General features: G+C 55.9%; 8 protein-coding genes across 8 annotated transcripts; 3 read left to right on the plus strand and 5 right to left on the minus strand.

The window, feature by feature from the left end:
- Positions 1-1,019: 1,019 nt before the first annotated feature.
- SCHCODRAFT_02634974 (uncharacterized protein) lies at positions 1,020-2,111 on the minus strand. Its single transcript, XM_050345842.1, is given in 8 exon segments — positions 1,020-1,075; positions 1,095-1,170; positions 1,234-1,306; positions 1,363-1,401; positions 1,636-1,724; positions 1,762-1,876; positions 1,923-1,975; positions 2,029-2,111. The coding sequence occupies 7 exon segments, from the start codon at positions 2,046-2,048 to the stop codon at positions 1,095-1,097; spliced, it is 465 nt and encodes a 154-aa protein (XP_050198897.1). The 5' UTR covers positions 2,049-2,111; the 3' UTR covers positions 1,020-1,075.
- A 133-nt stretch (positions 2,112-2,244) lies between these two features.
- On the plus strand, positions 2,245-4,219 carry SCHCODRAFT_0258037 (uncharacterized protein). Its single transcript, XM_003029384.1, has 6 exons — positions 2,245-2,547; positions 2,661-2,698; positions 2,786-3,030; positions 3,156-3,245; positions 3,398-3,517; positions 3,633-4,219. Exons 1-6 carry the CDS (start codon positions 2,434-2,436, stop codon positions 4,139-4,141), a joined length of 1,116 nt encoding a protein of 371 aa, XP_003029430.1. The 5' UTR covers positions 2,245-2,433; the 3' UTR covers positions 4,142-4,219.
- A 1,551-nt stretch (positions 4,220-5,770) lies between these two features.
- On the minus strand, positions 5,771-6,308 carry SCHCODRAFT_02634991 (uncharacterized protein). The gene has a single exon (XM_003029788.3). It carries the CDS (start codon positions 6,274-6,276, stop codon positions 5,923-5,925), a length of 354 nt encoding a protein of 117 aa, XP_003029834.1. The 5' UTR covers positions 6,277-6,308; the 3' UTR covers positions 5,771-5,922.
- Positions 6,309-6,719: 411 nt separating this feature from the next.
- Positions 6,720-10,375, minus strand: SCHCODRAFT_02634994 (uncharacterized protein). Its single transcript, XM_050345843.1, has 18 exons — positions 10,186-10,375; positions 9,991-10,136; positions 9,789-9,939; positions 9,667-9,737; positions 9,481-9,608; positions 9,278-9,428; positions 9,073-9,224; positions 8,898-9,018; positions 8,726-8,838; positions 8,591-8,676; positions 8,377-8,538; positions 8,296-8,323; positions 8,042-8,236; positions 7,766-7,990; positions 7,645-7,714; positions 7,454-7,591; positions 7,333-7,404; positions 6,720-7,278 (listed from the first exon to the last, which is right to left on the minus strand). The coding sequence occupies exons 1-18, from the start codon at positions 10,325-10,327 to the stop codon at positions 6,931-6,933; spliced, it is 2,499 nt and encodes an 832-aa protein (XP_050198898.1). The 5' UTR covers positions 10,328-10,375; the 3' UTR covers positions 6,720-6,930.
- A 92-nt stretch (positions 10,376-10,467) lies between these two features.
- On the plus strand, positions 10,468-12,442 carry SCHCODRAFT_02680067 (uncharacterized protein; the record flags this gene model as incomplete). The annotated part of the gene is made up of 3 exons (XM_050346730.1): positions 10,468-11,846; positions 11,902-12,025; positions 12,063-12,442. Exons 1-3 carry the CDS (start codon positions 10,479-10,481, stop codon positions 12,440-12,442), a joined length of 1,872 nt encoding a protein of 623 aa, XP_050198899.1. The 5' UTR covers positions 10,468-10,478.
- On the minus strand, positions 12,295-13,154 carry SCHCODRAFT_02371228 (yippee-domain-containing protein). Its single transcript, XM_003029790.2, has 5 exons — positions 12,897-13,154; positions 12,785-12,841; positions 12,636-12,739; positions 12,578-12,581; positions 12,295-12,517 (listed from the first exon to the last, which is right to left on the minus strand). The coding sequence occupies exons 1-5, from the start codon at positions 13,100-13,102 to the stop codon at positions 12,514-12,516; spliced, it is 375 nt and encodes a 124-aa protein (XP_003029836.2). The 5' UTR covers positions 13,103-13,154; the 3' UTR covers positions 12,295-12,513.
- Positions 13,155-13,998: 844 nt separating this feature from the next.
- On the plus strand, positions 13,999-15,240 carry SCHCODRAFT_02635003 (glycoside hydrolase family 18 protein). Its single transcript, XM_003029386.2, has 3 exons — positions 13,999-14,340; positions 14,394-14,475; positions 14,529-15,240. Exons 1-3 carry the CDS (start codon positions 14,009-14,011, stop codon positions 15,108-15,110), a joined length of 996 nt encoding a protein of 331 aa, XP_003029432.1. The 5' UTR covers positions 13,999-14,008; the 3' UTR covers positions 15,111-15,240.
- Positions 15,241-15,286: 46 nt separating this feature from the next.
- On the minus strand, positions 15,287-17,205 carry SCHCODRAFT_02549861 (uncharacterized protein; the record flags this gene model as incomplete). Its single annotated transcript, XM_050343665.1, has 3 exons — positions 15,287-15,687; positions 15,743-15,866; positions 15,919-17,205. The coding sequence occupies 3 exons, from the start codon at positions 17,200-17,202 to the stop codon at positions 15,329-15,331; spliced, it is 1,767 nt and encodes a 588-aa protein (XP_050198900.1). The 3' UTR covers positions 15,287-15,328.
- Positions 17,206-17,298: the final 93 nt, after the last annotated feature.

Genomic DNA, 17,298 nt, shown 5'->3' on the forward strand with positions numbered 1-17,298 from the left:
GCGCGAATGCGGAAGTGCACTCGCCTGCGAAAGCAAGCACCGGCCAAGCGGAGGGGGCCACACCAGCCAGGTTAGGACATCACGAACCGACTATGACCGCCACCGCAGCGTCACTGACGCGAAACCTGTCGTACGTCCCCTGATTTTCTGCGTTCATTCACGTTCATGCACGAACCACGAGGCCCATTAGGCAGACGCTAACACGCCCCCGATCTTGCTATCTGCCTTGAGTTTAAGCCATCTGCTCAGGACACACGGGTGCAGCGTAAAGTGACCCGACGTCCAAACGCACGGAGCTACCAGAGGGATTCGCCAGCGCCAGCCTCTTGCGGACGACATGAAGGCCATACTCGACGACGTGCAAGGCCGTGCTGGACCGTAATGAACACAGGCATGCGCTCCCCAGAAGATAGCTGGGCCCCCGGACGTGGCTTCAAGGGCGCCCGATGACAGCGTCAATTATACCCAGAATGTAGCTTCAGGTGCGTCCGAGACGTAGCTTCCAAGCCCACTCGACCATAGCTTCGAACGCGCCCGGTGACTGCGTATCTATCACCTCCAGATTAGCGCTACGAAGGGTAAATCAGAGCAAGCACTGCACCTAGAAGCAAATTTAAACCTAGACTCAGAGCGGGCTAGCGGTCGTGGACGGAAGCCCGTCAGGTGGACGACGTCAGCTCATGATCGAGCCACGCCAACCCGCAATCAGGCGACGCGGCCCCGTCTACAGGTAAGAGATCCGGGTCCGAGGAGTAACAATCGACCGACGGTCATGGCTTCATGATGCGCGACGGACTTACAGAGCTGCTAGACTTTGCGGTGTTGGTGAAGTTTTGCGTTATGGGCTTGTAAGCACGGCGTCATGATGAAATTGCGGCATCATGGGCAAAGTACAGCGTACGGCGAGAAACATCTTGGTGTTCCATGTGCAGGTAATCCTTGTCCGTGGGTTCTGAGGGACCATTGAGAGAGGGCCGTACTGGCGAGCAAGGGGAGAGCAAAATCGACGTATGGAACTGAAGCGATGCATGGGATTGTCTGGTCATAGCCACTTCATTGGTGGATGAAGTTGTACCTGCGGGAGATCATTTGAGTCAGCGCGAGCGACGGACGTAAGATAGCGCCCACCTAGACAGCAAGTGCGGGATGGCAGACAATTGCGGGCCGTATCTGAGATGCAGATGTCAGTAAAGAAGAGACTGGAACATTCGTCCCAACGTCCGTCCTGCTTACTTGGCGGCATTGTCGTAAAGCTCGAACAAGGGAATGGCGAGTAGCTTCATATTCTTTGCGACGGCCAGGACATCTGCGAGAGCGTGAGCTTGGTCATGATAGATTACGAGAAGGATGGCCGCAGCGTACACTTCTCGGTCATCTGGACCAGGAACAGTTTCTTGCACTCTTTAGATTTAGTGATGTGTGCGGGGACGAAGTATTACTGGGGTCAGGCGCGGGTCAGCGGCACTGGTCTGCATATGCTTGTCGAACAAGCGCACCATGAAGCTCGAAATTCGGCCCCCATCACTGTGCGAGGCAGTCCCCAATCTCCCAACCATTCTCCGCGCCATGCCCCTGATTAAACTGACCTGGCGAACCTGTCAGCAGAGGCTCTCTAAGGGCGGCGAATGGACAGACTTGAGGCGTTCGGTGGAGCGAGGCACTCATTCAGGCGCCGCTTGAGGCCATCGACTTCATCCTCTCCGGATTTCAGGTAGTCTCCGGGGCTGTCGAGAGCAGAAATAGCGACCCTGACAGCGCAACAAGGCGAGGACGCGCAGCTTGAAGAACGCATTTGCGGTCTGGAGCATCAGGATATGGGGATGTCCGTGATCGTGGACGACAAGGACCCCCTCATCTGTCCTGCGCATGCCAAAGTCTTCATAGTTGTTCTGCAGCCGCTCCAGATGTGGGGACGAACGGACCCTCTTCGGGCTGCGCCTCTTTCGCGCTGAAGGTAAAGTTGGACAGCGGGTACCTGGGAATTGAATGGTCGCATCCAGGTCGTTATTCCTCGCTAGAATTTCTTACAAAGCTATTGTGTTCGACATCGTGGTAGAAAACAAGCAACGACTTCAGCGCGTCGCGTCATGAATAAGGACCGCGTCAAGGAGGAGAACAAAGAACGCGAGTTTCCCACGCCACGCATCACGTCTGTGGCGTCACGTATGCACAGTCACATGCATTTTCAACACACCACGTGCATTCTCCTCGAATCCGACCATCGACATGTTTTCGGAGTGCTCTTGATAGTTCCCAGCCCAACCATGTGAAGACATATACCCAGGAGGAGCACAATCTCACGCCAGGCGCAGTCGTCGTACTGCATGACATCAGGTTGGGTGGGGCGCGAGGTCACCGCCGTTTAGCAGGCGAGGAATACGACACAGCGCGAAGCTAGTCCACTCATATCATAACGCTCTCGCAACATCCATCATGCCTAACCTCGGGAAGACCAAGAAGTCCGAACTGCGCCCCGTTGACGACTCGCACTTCACCGAATCGGAAAAGGAAGAGAACTTTTCTTGGTTCACCAGGATGATTACGGAGGTGAGCTTTCGGTACTCAGTCCTGACGGGCGCCCGACCCTCGCGCGAATGCGATGATGACGCTTCATATCGGGTCAAAACTTGGCAGCGCGCCTACTCTCGTCAATGGCGCAGACGACGAAAAACTCGGCCATGGCCGTAGTCTGCCTTGGGTGCGTCCATTCGTTGGCAAAGTCGTTATCTGCACTTGGCATATGCCTAAATCGTGGCGCACCTCCAAAGCCGTGATGCATCTCTAGCCACTACACTGACTCGCGCCTCGTTAACCCATGGAGAGACTCGAGCCCTGTCGTCTACCCTAGCGTGCGCTTTAGAGACATGGCTATCGAAACCGTAAACTTTGCGACCGGCGGTACGGCCACCCTCATCACGCCGTTCGCAAGCGAGGTCAGCGGTGACCTCCTCGGAGACGGAATCGTTGCCGAGCTCGTAACCCGAGTAGGCACGGATGCGGTGGTCGGGGTCGCTGACCAGGCGCTGATCGGTGAGTACTTGGACTTAGGCTCTGCCCTGATTCTCGCGAGGACTGTCAATGGCTTTCGCGCCAGGGCCGTGCTCGCAGCGGGACCATGCTCGCAATAGAGCAACCTTGCTGATATGAGCCTTCAGAGCAGCCTATCGAAAAGCTAGGCGATGAGAAGGACCGCACACTGAAGACAGAGAACTTGAAGACGCTCAAGATCACGCTGCGCTACCGCAGTACGAGGAAGGAGGCTTCTTGGGCTTTATCATGCGTCAGATACGACGTCGGGAGCCAATATCGTTGACAAGACCAGGGAGTACTTTGACACGACGATGGGTATTTGTCACAGCACGCACGCATAAAGCAGCATTGACTAAAGTGCCTCCAGGCTGGTTCTGCCCCTACCTATACGCCAGTGGTCGCACGCCCCTCATCCCACGGAAGGTCACGCCCGACGTCATCTTCGCGCACAGCCCCTTCCTCAACGGCGATGACCAAGTCGCGCAAAGTGGGCACCTTTTCTTCCCTTTCCTTTACCTCACTCCCTTCCTCCCCTCGCTTCCCTCCTCTTGCCCACTTCAACATCAGCAACACAACGACACCGAATCTAACACCCCACCCAGCCCTCCTCCGCGAATCCAGCAAAATCTTCTCCCTCTGCCCCCACGAATCGCCCTCCCCCAAGCATCGCCGCATGCTCGTCACCGTCCTCGGCCTCAAGCCCTACCGTCTTGGCTGTACCTCCTCCGCCCGCCCCGGCCAGTCCATCCTCCACTACCAGCTCCCCGACGGCTGCCCCGCGCTCGTCCTCCCCGTCCGCGACGGCAGCCCGCTCGTCGGGTGGTTCGCCGCGGGGCGGACGTTGTCGAAGTCGTGGAAAATCAAGTTGAGCACGTACAACGGTAAAGAGGAACTGGCGACGCACACGCGCTCGTTAGCGGAGTTCCTGAACCTGTGCGTGGATTGGGACAGGGAAACGAACGAGAATGGGAAGAAGGGGATGGGTGGGCGGCAGAGACTGGATCGCGCGACGGAGTTGTTGTTGGAGGCGGCGGCGCGGAGCGGGCAGAGTAAGCGGGTGGTGAAGGAGGTTGGGGATCGGGCAGAAATTGCGATGTTTAGGCTTCCTTGAGCATGTTCGAGTCACGAGCATGATTGATCTCTCAGAAAATCCATCCCTGTGCGAGTACTCAAGTACTCACCATCCTCGATAAAAGAGCTTTTTTGATACGTTTGATTCGACAGGCATTTTTACAATACAATTGAAGGGTGGGTAATATTAATACTGTGAGGTGGCGTGATGAGTGTGTGAGCCTGTGTGGGAAACAGACACGTGGAGGCATTGTGGCGCGCAATCTGCTCGGCTTGCGCCCGCCTCGGCATTGACAGCGAGGCCGCGCTTCCGGGTTCACGAAGAAAGGGAAGGCATTCTATACTCATAGAGGGAGGTGGGATATCAGAAGGAGCAGGAATGAAAGACCAGGAATAAGGCCCTTGATTGGGCAAAGAGGGCAGTAACTGTACACTTGGCGCTTTGGCGCACCGATCGTAAGAAGGAGTTGGGATCGCGACTAGCCAAAACCTTGATGAAGTAGACCGGATGCCGGCCCTCACACGCCAAAGGGGAGCGGCGTGTGAGGGACCAGTAAAACAGGCCGGGATTTTGGCTGACAGGCCTTACGATCGAGAACGTGCGCGGCGGCAGTCTCCGAGGCAGGAATTATTGCCTTATGCGGAACTATGAGTGCGGCGCGCGTCTTGCTCTTCCCCCTCACGTTCCTTTGCTACTGCAAGCCTCCTAACATAACATAGGCTAGCGGTATAATAGCGGGGTGCTCGCTGGGAAAGTTTACACTACGTGACACGAGCGAGCAATGTTGCCTTACCTATAAATCGCAGTTTCCTTGCCTGGCTCATATTACTGTATGACCGGGTACTTGAAGTCGAATCCAGCTGGCGTCCAGGCTCGTTGAGGCTGCTGCCGCTTGAAATCGGCATTTGCCGAACAAACGATGACAGGTGACGTCACAAGCTCTGGACCCTGGCGCTGCGCCAGCCGGCGCAGGCGTTGTAGAAGAGCAAGGGAAGACTCTATCCGGCCGTAACCTCGGCATGGGATAGTGCACGCTATACCGGTCGTACTCGGCTTTCAGCTGCGCGAAAAGACCAACATTTGAACGGGCGGTAGCGTCAACAAGTTCCATGGCAAAAGCAATCAAAAATCGAGCAGGAAGCGCGAAAATTCGTATGCGGATGCGCATAGCTATGCTCATCGTTTTCTACTAAATAACCAGGGTGAGAAAATGAGCGGAATACCCCCCTGCGGGGGTCAGCTTTTAGGTCACGTGGGCGAATAAATTTCGACCCGCGAGGCAGGCCTCTACCGAATCACGTGGGTCAGACAATATTGCTCGCTCCGCCTTTCCCCTCCCTCGCAAGCTCGGGGGGTCCCCTTAGGCGTTCGCGAGCAATAATGTACCCTTAACTCCTACTCCTATGACCTACCTGCTCTCTCTCGAGGAGTGGCTATGCCTCCGAACCACCTAGGATAGATTAAATCTCACCGTCGCAAATATCGACCGGACGGCATGTCCTCTGGCGTATATAATCAGTCTACGCTCTCCGCGCTTGATATCGACAGCGCTAGACCTCTGCCTACTGTGCTGGTACCGTACAGACGAGCGACAATGTCCAAAAATTCCCCAAATCTCGTCGGCGCTGTCTCTACTCCACGGCAGAGACACCTTTCTCTACGCAGGAACCGGCTTTGGGAAGACTCTCCGCAATTCTGCACGCTTTTTTGGAACGCCATCATGGTATTACGATTATAATTACCCCTATGAAGCGCATACAAGCGTCTCATGTGCGCATATATCCACTTTCTCATCTATTCAAGTAGGATTAATAATCAGCTCAGGCATGGTCCTTGGAGAATGTGTACCGCTTTCGTGTTCGTGTCGTCAACGGCGCCTGCGAGAGGTCCCTGTTCCAAGTAGGAGACGGCAGGGAGATGGGGGTCGGAGAAACCGAGAATCGCAGGCTGACATCGCGCTGAGGATCGAGGATGGGGGCTGGGGTAGCGACTGGAGAAGGGAGGGAGGCCGTTTGCTGTGGGGTTTGAGGGGGAACCGTCTTTGCTCGCGACTTTCTCAATTTGAAAAGCTTGAATCTGAATTTACCCCGGCTGGCACCGACCGACGCGTCTTCCTGAGCGCCAGGGGTAAGTCCAGACGGGTATGCGTGCTGGTTGGATGAGCTAGGTTGCATATTGATGTACGGTAGAGTGCAGAGGGGCTAGTCGGTCGATGGAGCACGTGTACAGTGAAGGGCGAAGCCAAGACGCGCGCCGCCCTCACAGTTCCGCATAAGGCAATAATTTCTGCCCCGGGCATTGCCGCTGCGCACGTTCTCGATCGTAAGGCCTGTCAGCCAAAATCCCGGCCTGTTTTACCAAGCCCTCCAACGCGGCTTCGCATCGCGTCGGAGGTTTGGTCACCAGGCTATTGATGAAGCACCAAAATTACGGTGGTATCAACAGAAAGTCTCGCCTATAGTAGGCACAACTGAAAATTACAATACAGAAGCTCGACTCGATCAGAAGGGGAGGCCTACACGGGCTATCGTTTAGTAAATTACAGACAACATGTAGCGCACTGAAAGTCCACAGCTTAGAATGCAACTCTGCGCGAACTGACGTCAAAGAGAGGCATGTCGCAGTCTGCATAGTGGTATGCAGGGGACATATAAATACGGGATAAAATGAGAAACAATTGACGCTGAGATGCGCCGAGCGCATCGAAGGTACTTCGTCGCTGAATTGAAGCAAGCGCTCGTCCTAGGGTAGTCTTTTGAGTTGATATGCGAGTACAGGAGATCAACAGGTATCGCCGTAGATGACGGTGATGCGACATGCCATAACCCTCAAGCAGGCCCCTGCGTATCCCTCCTCAACCCAAAGCTCACAAACCGCCTAATATCCGAAAACACCTCCCTCTTCTCCCCTTGTTTCTGTCCTTCGGGCGTATTCCCCGACGCCGGCGGTGGAGACGCAAGTCCAGCAAACAGCCCCTCCCGCCCCGGACTGTCAACGGCCTCGTTCCATGGTACCGGTCGTGGACTGACGAGCGCTAACGTTGACGCCTGCGGGTCCATGTCGAGGGAGGTGAGGAAGGACGAGCCCTCGAGCTCGGGCTTGGTACTCGTGATGGTAAGGAATTGATCAAGGAGCGTGTTTTGCTCGCCCTTGGGGGTGCCTTTCAGGTCGAGGATCTACGGAGGACCGTGCACGTCAGCTGAGGTGGTCCACACCCAGGACTGTCTGACCTTTTGGAAGTTCGAGAACGATGCGTCGCCAACGAGGACCGTATAATTCAGAATGAAACCCTCTGGCGGGTCCTGCGAAGATGATGGGCGCATGCAATACATCGTCGTGAGAATGCCATACCACGAGCGTCATGACGACCTTGAGCAGCGTCTCCAGCCGTGTAGTCGCCTTGTTCACGCTCTTCGTGTACCCCGACGTCACGAAGTCGCCCGGCAGCTTCAGCAAATGCGCCTTCAGCACTTGAAGGTCAATGAGAAGCTACAGATTGCGTCCGTCAGCCACGCCAAGACGTGCATCGTAAAGCCACCGACCTGCTCAGCGCCAGTCTCCTTGATAGGCCGGCTCTTCACCAGCGCGTTCGTGAACTTCGCCAGGACAAGGCTGAGACGTACGTCAGTGCCACCTTCCCAAACAAACCCCCGTCACGCTCACCTCGCCGCCTTATCGAAGAAGTTCCTCAGGTAGCGCTTCTGCTCGACGAGCGGCTTGATCGCCGCGACCGCCTGCTCCGTTGCGGATACGATCTGACTTGTGTACGCGGAGGGACCGGTGACTTGCTGCAAGGTCGCCCAGGCAGTCCGTGTCATCGCTGAGAAGCCCGGCTCCGCGCCGACTTCGGGCTCGTGCAGCAAAATTGTGATCGCGGAGGAGATGACGCTGAGAAAAGCGTCAGTCGAGACTTTCTGATTCCGGGAAGAATCGGCGTACCTGACGAAGTAATCCGCTTCGGCTTGGAAGGAGATTTGCTCCTTGTATGCTTCGTCGACCTGCTCGCGCATCTTCTGTTCGAGCTCGGCGGAGGTCGTCTGGCAATAGTCGGCGGTGTTGATGACGAGGCAGGCTTGCTTGAGGATGTTCATGTCCATGCGAGACTCCGTTGATTTGCGCGAGCGTGGTGTAGGGCTGAAGACGGACATATCGCGTCAATGTAATCCTTCAACAACGCGTTAAGATCCACTTACGTCTTGAGACTGGGAGCGAGAACATCCTCTACGAGGAGCCGTTGATTTAGCTTAGCCATACAACTAGAGCGAGGCACTGACCGGCATATATCTTCAGCCACTTCTTGTGCAGTCCCGCGAGATCGAAGAGCGGCTTGCCGGTCGATAACTTGGCACATTGTTCGAGGCTCCCCGCATACGCATGGAATAGCTCAGTAGATGACGGAAGCACGGTCATAGGCGTAGCGCCTTCGTCTGCGTCTCCTGCTTCGAGGTCAGCGTCCAAGGGATAGAAACACGGGGAAGCCGGGCTTACCTTCGGCTGGGACATCCAACGAGGGACGTGCTTTCGAAGCACCCTTGATGCTACTGCGATGAGGTGCCAGCAAAACCGCGAGCGCCCTGCACACAGCATCAGCAAGATGCCAGATGATATGCACGCTCGACATACTTGTCCTGCGCGTCGATGAATATGCCCATATGCGGCTCGAACGCTGAAGAGATGGGCTTTCGCGAACCGACGCCTTGCGTCGTAGTGTTCGTGACGTCAAGGATTTCTTGGAACTGGACGCGGAAGGCGTTAGCTTACCAACCGCGTACGGAGAAACTACATACGGACTTACAGGAGTAGCCCACTTTCGCGCAAGCCCGGCCTCAAAGGTCGTCGTCAATTCGAGGTTTTCAAGAAGCGACTTAGCGGTGAGAGTCGGTGCGGCCTTCGAGAGGACCACCGCCAAATCATCCCTATCACCTTGTCAGACTGATTGCAACTTCGAATGCTTGAGTGACCGGACTTACCGCGTGATGTCGGCGAACCGAGCGGCAAGGAACCACCCGACGCGCCATTCCCCAGGGAAGACGCGCCCTTGCTCGAGTTCGTGGGTTTGGAGAAGCCGGTGGAACCAGGAAAAGCGACGGGCTAGGTTGTCAAGCTGGCCTGCTTCGTCTGTCTGAGGGTTGCAATTGGTGAGAAAGATGCTTGCAGTGCCAGTACAGCACGCACTGGTCGGAATATACGACGGTAATCCTTCATCTCCAGCGCGACATAGCGATCTATAAGGTGGGCGCGTACGTCGGGGCCGAGCACGTCCGCAACGAGGCAGGCATCGGCCATAACCGTGGGTCTGACGGGCTTGCTGGTGTCTTGCATGAAGCTGCATTGGTATTAGCGGCTCGAATAGATGCTGCGGGGAATTGTTCACGCACAAGGCATCAAAGTCCTCATCCAGAATTCCTCGTATACGCCCTTGTACTTCCTGAATGCGCTTCCATATTTGTGCGATGCGGGGTATAGTGATGTAGGGGCGGAATGCGTTCGAGATCTGCTTGACTGCCTGCGCGAGACCACTGATGATGAGTACCGAGCTGGCACAACAAAGTGGAAGCGCGCACAGCCAATGTCTGCGCGATCTCAGCGTAACGTTTCTCGGGTATCATGCCTTCCACTTGAGTGAGGGCATTCACTATACCGACTTCAGCTACTGGACCGTGGGATGGGGGATGGCAGCTCGTACCAAGCATCTGTAGCCTCTTGAGCGTAGTCATGCTGTGAATGAGGTTCTTCTTGGCGAGGTCAAGGACCTGTATGTCCTTCGTGATGTTGCGAACTACAGCCTCGGACTCGGTCGCGTTCTCTCGTATGCGCGCCATTTGAGAGAGGAGATCCTAGGCGGTTATTCAGAGCAGAGCACAAGGGGGAGGAATATGAGCACGCACCGAGATCATCTCTTGAAGCAGCTGCATCTTCGATGGGTCCTGCTCGCGCTTGAGATCTTCGCGGAGTCCGGCGATTTCGCGCTCAAGGGCGGCCTGATCATCAGCGAGAGACTTTCGTACACTTTCGAGATTTGCGAGCGATGCTTCTGCATAGAGTGTTCACGGATTGTACTGAAATACTTGGATGGCGCGCACCATTTGGGAAGAACTTGTTCAGCACGTCGACGGGGGAGAAGTTCGGGCCCAGGCTGTCGATGGCCTCTGCATCCGCATCCTCCTTCAGTTCGAGAACACGCTGTATTGACACCAGCAGTTCCGGTGGGAGTTCCAGAGCCATGCCGACTGAGCGCGCGATGAGGGGAGCAGTCAACTCGTTACGCGACGCTGGCGGCGACGAGGGACACCGGATGGCGGGCCGAAGGGCTTTGCGCGTCTCGGGCCGGCATCTCGCAAGGCGGACTTGCTCTCGACTGCCATCCTCGAGCGGCATGGAGATCGGCAAGCTCGTCGTCGACTGGACATCAAGCCTCACCGTTGCTCCTGGCACTGTCATGGCCCTCGATCATGGTGCAGCAATCCTGCAGAGAGTCAAAGACGCTGTGCAGGAAGCCGATCCCATCATACAAGCCGAACTATTGGAACCACTATCGCGGCCAAATACATGGCGTCGGGCTTTTCCCTTCCTGACTGCCAGTGGTCCCCCGCAGCTCTCCTCTAGGTCTGGCATCCCCGTTAACCCGCGTATCCGAGGAGTCATCAGCGAAATGAGGGTGCTCTCCAGGATTCTCATGCCATATCCGAAGAAAGCAAAGTCCACAGTTGTCCTTCGCACTCTCCTGGTCGGCTTTCGCTCTTTATGGACCGCTGCCTGGACGTGGATTGAGTTCGTCAACCCCCTCTTCGGCAAGGTTCTCTCAGAGGGTCATGACCGAGAATCGCTCTCTGTCGCCATACCTGCTATGCTCGCCATGGCACTGAAGCTGTCGCTTAAGGAGACGGACGCTCAATCGCAGGCTGGGGACACGATGAGCGGAGCGCCGCTCACCATGCTCATAGCACTCTGGTACCACGACCATGTATTGGATGACTCGGACGCCACGCTCATGCAGCTCGAGAGCGATAGCGACGAATCACTCTTCCTGCGGACGAGGCATAGCCAGGGCACTATCGGCGAGCTCATCACCAAGTCTGACTCCCCATACTACGACCGGGTCGTCGAGGTGTTGGCCAAGATATCGGGCGGTCACCCCGGCAAGCTTCGACGCAGAATGCTAGCAAATTTGGGGCGTGGCCTGCGTCTGCATCACCACATCGCAGACGTTACTTGGGAGGATGTTTACATCAATCCTATCGTCTACCTTGCACGCATACCGTCCTACACATTCCCTCCCTCCTCGAGCAGAACGATACGGAGGCAGACTAGTCACTTGCTGGAGCTGTCTCGCGCACCGGACACGGCCGTTCGTGCTGCCTCCATGGGCATGATTCTCTACGCTCTGCACAGCACAGAGCTGGATGGTCGTGTTATATACCTGGCACTATCGGGCGGGCTGCTGACCGGCCTGCGGAATACCCTCGCTCAACTTGCCTGTCTTCCGGAGGATCACGTCCTCGGTTTCCGTGCTGGCCCCGAGGTCATGATCACCACCGTATGCATGACAACCCACCTTCGCCATGTAGCAAAGCGCTTCATCAGCTCTGGTGACGACCTTGTTCTGTTGGGAGAACTGCCGTCCCACTTAGGCATGCTGCCCACGCGGTGGGAACAGCTCGTTGAGGAGAAGAGACTTCTTTCTTTGGCATGGGAAGTGTGTAGGCAGAGGTTGAAAAGTGTTCGACACTGCTCGAATCCAACAGTGAGCTGAGCTTTTTTCTACCTGAACAGCGAGAAGATGTCTAACCTTCATCCAGTGCACGTCGAACACCAAGGACCTCAGGGTCTGCGCCTGTCGGGAAGTATATTACTGCTCGGAGGAATGCCAGAGAATACATTGGCGCGTGCAACATCGTGTAGATTGTGAGGGAGCGGCGGAGGGTACGTTCTCACTGTCTATCACGATCCGCACCTGTAGTCACGCCCTTTGAAGCGGGCAGTATCAAGTTAGGGCTAGAAGACCGGATATTCCTCGAGGAAACGACGCGGTGCCGCGTCAATGTCAGCCACTCGCTATTGTGCAAGGAAATTGCTCTGCCTGCTATTCAAGCCGACCTCAGAGACGGCTGTCATATCGAACTTCATGTCATCTTTGACGCAGAAACGCCGAATTTCGATTTCAGGGTAGACACAGTGGATCGATGGCCAGCCGAAGGGGCGCAGCGTACTATGATGTACATCGTTGCGGACTTCGAGTATTTCCACGTCAAGGAGATGCTGAGGTTGAAACCTTTCCCCCTGCAGGAATTCTTGAATATGATAGTACAGCAGCCATCGTATCCGTGGCGCTTTGAATAGACGACCTCGACGTATGCGCTTCCAATCGTTACAGAAGTGTCGCGTGTCGCCCTCTAGCCCGAACTTTGACTTTACCTGCGAAGAACCTAAGCCCAATTGTTCTCCTTCACGAGCTTCTCCTTCTCCAGCACATACTTCCCTGGCATAACAAGATCAATCGAGCACTTGAATTGCTATAGATCGTCCGACTTACCTTCTTTGTACTTCTGTGATGGGTCGGCAGCCTTGTGGTAGTACCAGCCTAGGCGGTCTCCGCAGCCCAGGCAGGTTATATCGGCGACGGTGTGCACGCCCGTCCTGTCTACCCGTCAGCACATATATGACGGATCGTCAATAACGTACATCAAGGGCCTGTCTTCCTTCTGTCCCAGGCGAACATTGGTGGCCGAATGAGCGAGACTAAACTTCGGGAATTAGTACTCAATTGAATGACAATATGATGGCCAGTACGGACAAGCCGCGCCCCTCTCTCCCAGAGAAGGTCTTGCTAACGAGTTCGTCTTGAAGAGTCTGCGATGTATTCCGAGGATTTAGCCCAACTTCCGCGCGTTGCAAGAAGGGGGCTGAGGGACTGACAATCACGGCCGAACAGTTGGAGCAGGAGTATACAGGCTTGCCCTCGTAGACAAGTGCAGATTCATTCGTTGTCGGTCTTGGCATGGCGCATGCTAGTCGACAGACAGGACGCTATGGCTGTCGGAGGCAAGGTCGCCACACGGTGATATCGGACCCACAACTCCTCCCACGTGCCTCTGCGCGTGGCAGGATAAATTGCCCCTTTCGGTTGAATCGCCAGTCTTCTGCGTCCACCATGTCATGCGAACGATTTTAACTGCCTGCTCGAAGGGCCACGCAGCCGCGGGCGACTCAGAAGCTCATATCGACGGCCTAACGTCCTCAATCGTCTTCGCAATCGCCACCACCGTGTGTAGCGCACGGCTTCTATCGCCGGCTGTATCGCTCTATGCCAGCGTCCGGCTTGCTCTCTAGTCATCTAACCGAGTGCTTCTTGTCATCTGCGTAAGACGCAAGGAGAATTAGCCCGCTCGATCCAGGCTCTCGTGCTGCCCTGCTTTATCTCGCCACCCGCCGGGCGCACTGTCTTTCCGCATGCCGCATCGTCCCCTGCCACGAGCTCGAAGCTGGCCATTCCTCGAGGCACCGGATCATTCAACTGAACTGGTTATAGACTCTCACTCTGCTACAATCCCGGCCGCTTCACCTCCTCACACTCGTCGTGGCCGCTTCTGAAGCACTGCTACCAGCGCGTGATACGCAAGAGCCCGTAGTTGACGCCGTTTTACGCGCCGCCTAGCTCGTCGCGCTTTATTCAATGGTTCGCGACCCACCCGAGAAACCTCGAAGCGGGCGCGCTACTGTATACTCCGGTGCTGTTGCCCCTTGAGATTCCTCTATACCCCTTCCGCGTTGGGCGTCGCGGCCGCATGCTTCGGTACGTACCTTCCCCTGCTTCTCGCCAAGACAAGGCTTCGGGTCCTCGCTTTGTATATAAGGACTACCGATTTTGGCTACCCTCAGTTCGCTCCTTCGAACTGTCCCCCCGCCATGTCGGACGCCTCCCGTGTCGCCGTGTACTACCAGACCCAGTATGACGCGGGAAACTACGTGTCGCCCCTGCCGCTCATCGGGTTCATCACCCATCTCTATCTCGCGGCGTACCACCTTAACTTCAACAAGGTTGGCAACTCAGTGACGCTCAACGACCACCCGCCGTCCGATGCGTACTACGACCAGATGTGGCCAGAAATTACCGAGCTGCAGGAGAACGGTGTCAAGGTCATCGGTATGCTGGGTGGCGCGGCGCCGGGCACCTACACCTGCCTCTCGGAGGAGAACTGGGACACCTACTACCCGGACCTGTACCAGACGATCCTCGAGTGCGTGGTTCCTATCTTCTCCCACGCTTCCTTCCTGATTCGAACTTCCTCAGCTACGACTTAGACGGCATGGACCTGGACGTCGAGCAATCCACTGATATCGAGGTTGTCACGAGGCTCATCACCCAGCTCAAGGTTCGTCGCGTGCACCGAAGGCACCAATCGATCGCTGAACCCCTGCTTCTCAGGCGGATTTCGGTCAGGACTTCCTCATCACGCTGGCGCCCGTGGCATCCGCCCTCGAAGAGAGCGGCAATCTCTCCGGCTTCAACTACGTGGACCTCGAGCATCGCGTCGGCGGCAACATCTCCTGGTACAACGCGCAGTTCTACTCCGGCTTTGGGTCCATCTTCCCCGACGACCAGTACGTTAGCATCGTCGAACACGCCGATGGTGTCTTCCAGCCAGAGAAGGTCGTCGCGAGCACGCTAACGAACCCGAGCCTCGGTGGTGGCTACGTCAACACGGACAGCGTGGTGCAGAGCATCCGGGATCTCACCGCGGTGTACGGCAGGTCGTTCGGAGGCGTCGCCGGCTGGGAGTACTTCGCTTCGATCCCCGAGGCGGGCAGCCCTTGGAAGTGGGCGCAACTGATTCACGACACGATCAACGGCGCGGCCGCGAAGCTCATGGGCACAGAGTCATCGCAGTCGGCGAAGGACGCTGCATACGAAAGGATCATGGCCCGCAAGGCCGCACGCGAAGCCGCTCAGGCCGAGACGGACGTAGATCTGCTCTCTGGCTATCGCCTAGAGACTACAGGAAACTGAGTGGTGGATATGTAGTATTATACGTAGAATAATCCGGGTAATCATTGGGGATATTTATTTGCGAAATAGTTTGGACGGCGCGTGAAAGCGGGCGTCGCGAAGATGCAGCGTTGGTCAAGAAGATTTTGCCATCGTCAGACCAAGTACGACTGTACCTATAGCGCAATAATTGCTATAGACAGATCCCAAGTAAGGTGCACGGTACATCAACTGAGTCATTACGAGCGTTGCCAATAGTACGTCGGTTGGTCTACCACAACCATATCTAAGAAGTCCTGCAGGGGAAAGGGATCTAAGTTCAGAGTCTCCTGGACGTGGTAATATGCGAAGTCAGCTGTAATATACAGCATAGGATGTCGAGCGCATCCTCCTTCCGACTCCCGTGTGTCCACTTTGAAGTCGATGTTCGATGTTTTTCCATGATACCGAACATGTACGACAATGTGGCGCCCTTCTCTGAGATGCTTTTGGAACTCCGGCATCGCGATCTTCTCGCGTATGACGGAATGACCTGCCTTGACATAGCCGCGTGTGAGTTCCCCTGCAAATACACGGTCCGCTAACCCGAGCTTGCATGCTTGGAATGACCTGTCAGACGGGCACGCTGAGGCGTCAGACGAAGAGTATCGCACCTTTACTATCACCCTCACAATCTTCGCGATGTCGAATGTACCAGTCTGCTCGTTGGCATTGCTTTGAGCAGTAATATGCCTTTTGACAAACACAGCACTTCAGGGCTGATGAGCCCGACATGCACTGATAGGTGATCAGATTCGCTTCGCCCTGGCTCGTGAAAGGTAAGTTTTACCTCGATATTGAAGCACCGTCCAGCACGTTCAAGCCTCTGCTGATACTCCGTCCATGCCGCCGAGAGTATTCTCTTGTCATCAATAAGCTGTTTCCATCGCGCAGGCAACATGCCCAAGTTCGACGGTAGCTCGCTCAAAAAATCCAGTTCGTCCGTCGTATGAACGAAGCGCTTCGCTACGTGGCGAAGGCGGAACGTCATGCATACGACTGTAAGCGTGACTTCCACGAGACCAGGCAAGAAGGAAAGGCGATGCGGTGGAGTTTGGGAAAGATGAGCGGTGATATTGCGCAGGCCCGTCAGCAGCCCGGCCGATAGTGCGAGCGATATGACACGGCCGCTAGATTCCGTGACATGCAGGGCGAAGATGACTGTACACAGGCAGGCAGCGCGTTGCATTGTGTCCGGCGCGCGCGAGAGTTCCAGCAAATGTTGAGTCTGCCTCCGTATGGTCTTGCTCGAAGAGGGAGGGAAGTTGTACGAAGGTATGCGTGTGAGGCAGTAGATGGGTTGAATATAGACGTGTCGCAGAGAATTATCGGAGATGTCGTGGCGAAGATACAGCCCGCGGTCCAGATTCGCTAGCATTTTGCGTCGAAGCCTCTCGGGATGCCCGCGCGAAATCTTGTACATCGCCTCGATCGTCCGATCGTAGAATGGCGAGTCGGTCTTCCGGATGAGTTCGCGGATGGTTTCCTGGCTATGCTGCGTCCGAAGGAACAATGTTTCGTCGCTGTCACGTTCAAGCTGCATAAGCGCGTGGTCCGAGTCGTCCAACCCGTATCCGTGGTACCACAGAGCTATGAGCATCTCCAGAGGTGCTTGAACCGTGTCGCTATCCCGAAAATGAGGGTCTGGATCCTTCGACGCTAGCCTCAGAGCCATGGCGAGCACAGCGGGCAATGTGACGGAGAGTGCGAGTCGATCGCGACCCTTCGAGAGGAGCGTGCCGTAGAGAGGGTTCATGAAGTCCATCCACGCCCAGACCGAGTCCCATAGAGTGTGAAAGCCGAAAAGGAGGGCATCAAAAACGCGAGAGGAGGCCGTTCTCTCGGAAGAAGGCATGAGGGTGGTTGCGAGTACCTGCATCTCGGCAATGACGCGTCGAATGCGGGGATTGACAGGACAGCCGACCTCGGAAGAGACTCGAGGGATATCATTCGCACTCAGAGAGGGAAAGGCCCGGCGCCACGTATTCGGCTGCGAGAGTGGCTGGAGGAGTTTAGCTTGGATCCTAGGATTTGCTTCGACCACAGCGTCATCGATCCTTTGAAGGACCGCCATACCATCCTCACAATGCATGGTTATACCGACGATGGTGCGGAGTATCGAACGTCGAGGTCGCTGGCGGATGGTGGTCAGAACAAAGTCGACGGTCAC

The sequence above is a fragment of the Schizophyllum commune genome (genome assembly GCF_000143185.2).
Source record: "Schizophyllum commune H4-8 unplaced genomic scaffold SCHCOscaffold_9, whole genome shotgun sequence".
NCBI lineage: Eukaryota > Fungi > Basidiomycota > Agaricomycetes > Agaricales > Schizophyllaceae > Schizophyllum > Schizophyllum commune.

Bases quoted from the DNA above. Each gene is read 5' to 3' on its own strand.
- SCHCODRAFT_0258037 (XM_003029384.1), top strand. From the start codon at position 2,434: ATGCCTAACCTCGGGAAGACCAAGAAGTCCGAACTGCGCCCCGTTGAC. The intron at 2,699-2,785 runs GTGCGTCCATTC...ATGCATCTCTAG, and splicing joins ATGGCCGTAGTCTGCCTTGG to CCACTACACTGACTCGCGCC. The intron at 3,031-3,155 runs GTGAGTACTTGG...ATGAGCCTTCAG, and splicing joins CGCTGACCAGGCGCTGATCG to AGCAGCCTATCGAAAAGCTA.
- SCHCODRAFT_02634991 (XM_003029788.3), bottom strand. From the start codon at position 6,276: ATGCAACCTAGCTCATCCAACCAGCACGCATACCCGTCTGGACTTACC.
- SCHCODRAFT_02634994 (XM_050345843.1), bottom strand. From the start codon at position 10,327: ATGGCTCTGGAACTCCCACCGGAACTGCTGGTGTCAATACAGCGTGTT. The intron at 10,137-10,185 runs GTGCGCGCCATC...CACTCTATGCAG, and splicing joins GAACAAGTTCTTCCCAAATG to AAGCATCGCTCGCAAATCTC. The intron at 7,715-7,765 runs GTGAGCGTGACG...CGTACGTCTCAG, and splicing joins TTCTTCGATAAGGCGGCGAG to CCTTGTCCTGGCGAAGTTCA.
- SCHCODRAFT_02634974 (XM_050345842.1), bottom strand. From the start codon at position 2,048: ATGTCGAACACAATAGCTTT. The intron at 1,976-2,028 runs GTAAGAAATTCT...TTCAATTCCCAG, and splicing joins ATGTCGAACACAATAGCTTT to GTACCCGCTGTCCAACTTTA. The intron at 1,877-1,922 runs GTCCGTTCGTCC...ACAACTATGAAG, and splicing joins AGAGGCGCAGCCCGAAGAGG to ACTTTGGCATGCGCAGGACA.
- SCHCODRAFT_02635003 (XM_003029386.2), top strand. From the start codon at position 14,009: ATGTCGGACGCCTCCCGTGTCGCCGTGTACTACCAGACCCAGTATGAC. The intron at 14,341-14,393 runs GTGCGTGGTTCC...GAACTTCCTCAG, and splicing joins CTGTACCAGACGATCCTCGA to CTACGACTTAGACGGCATGG. The intron at 14,476-14,528 runs GTTCGTCGCGTG...CCTGCTTCTCAG, and splicing joins GGCTCATCACCCAGCTCAAG to GCGGATTTCGGTCAGGACTT.
- SCHCODRAFT_02371228 (XM_003029790.2), bottom strand. From the start codon at position 13,102: ATGCCAAGACCGACAACGAATGAATCTGCACTTGTCTACGAGGGCAAG. The intron at 12,842-12,896 runs GTCCGTACTGGC...CCCGAAGTTTAG, and splicing joins GGGAGAGAGGGGCGCGGCTT to TCTCGCTCATTCGGCCACCA. The intron at 12,740-12,784 runs GTACGTTATTGA...ACGGGTAGACAG, and splicing joins AAGGAAGACAGGCCCTTGAT to GACGGGCGTGCACACCGTCG.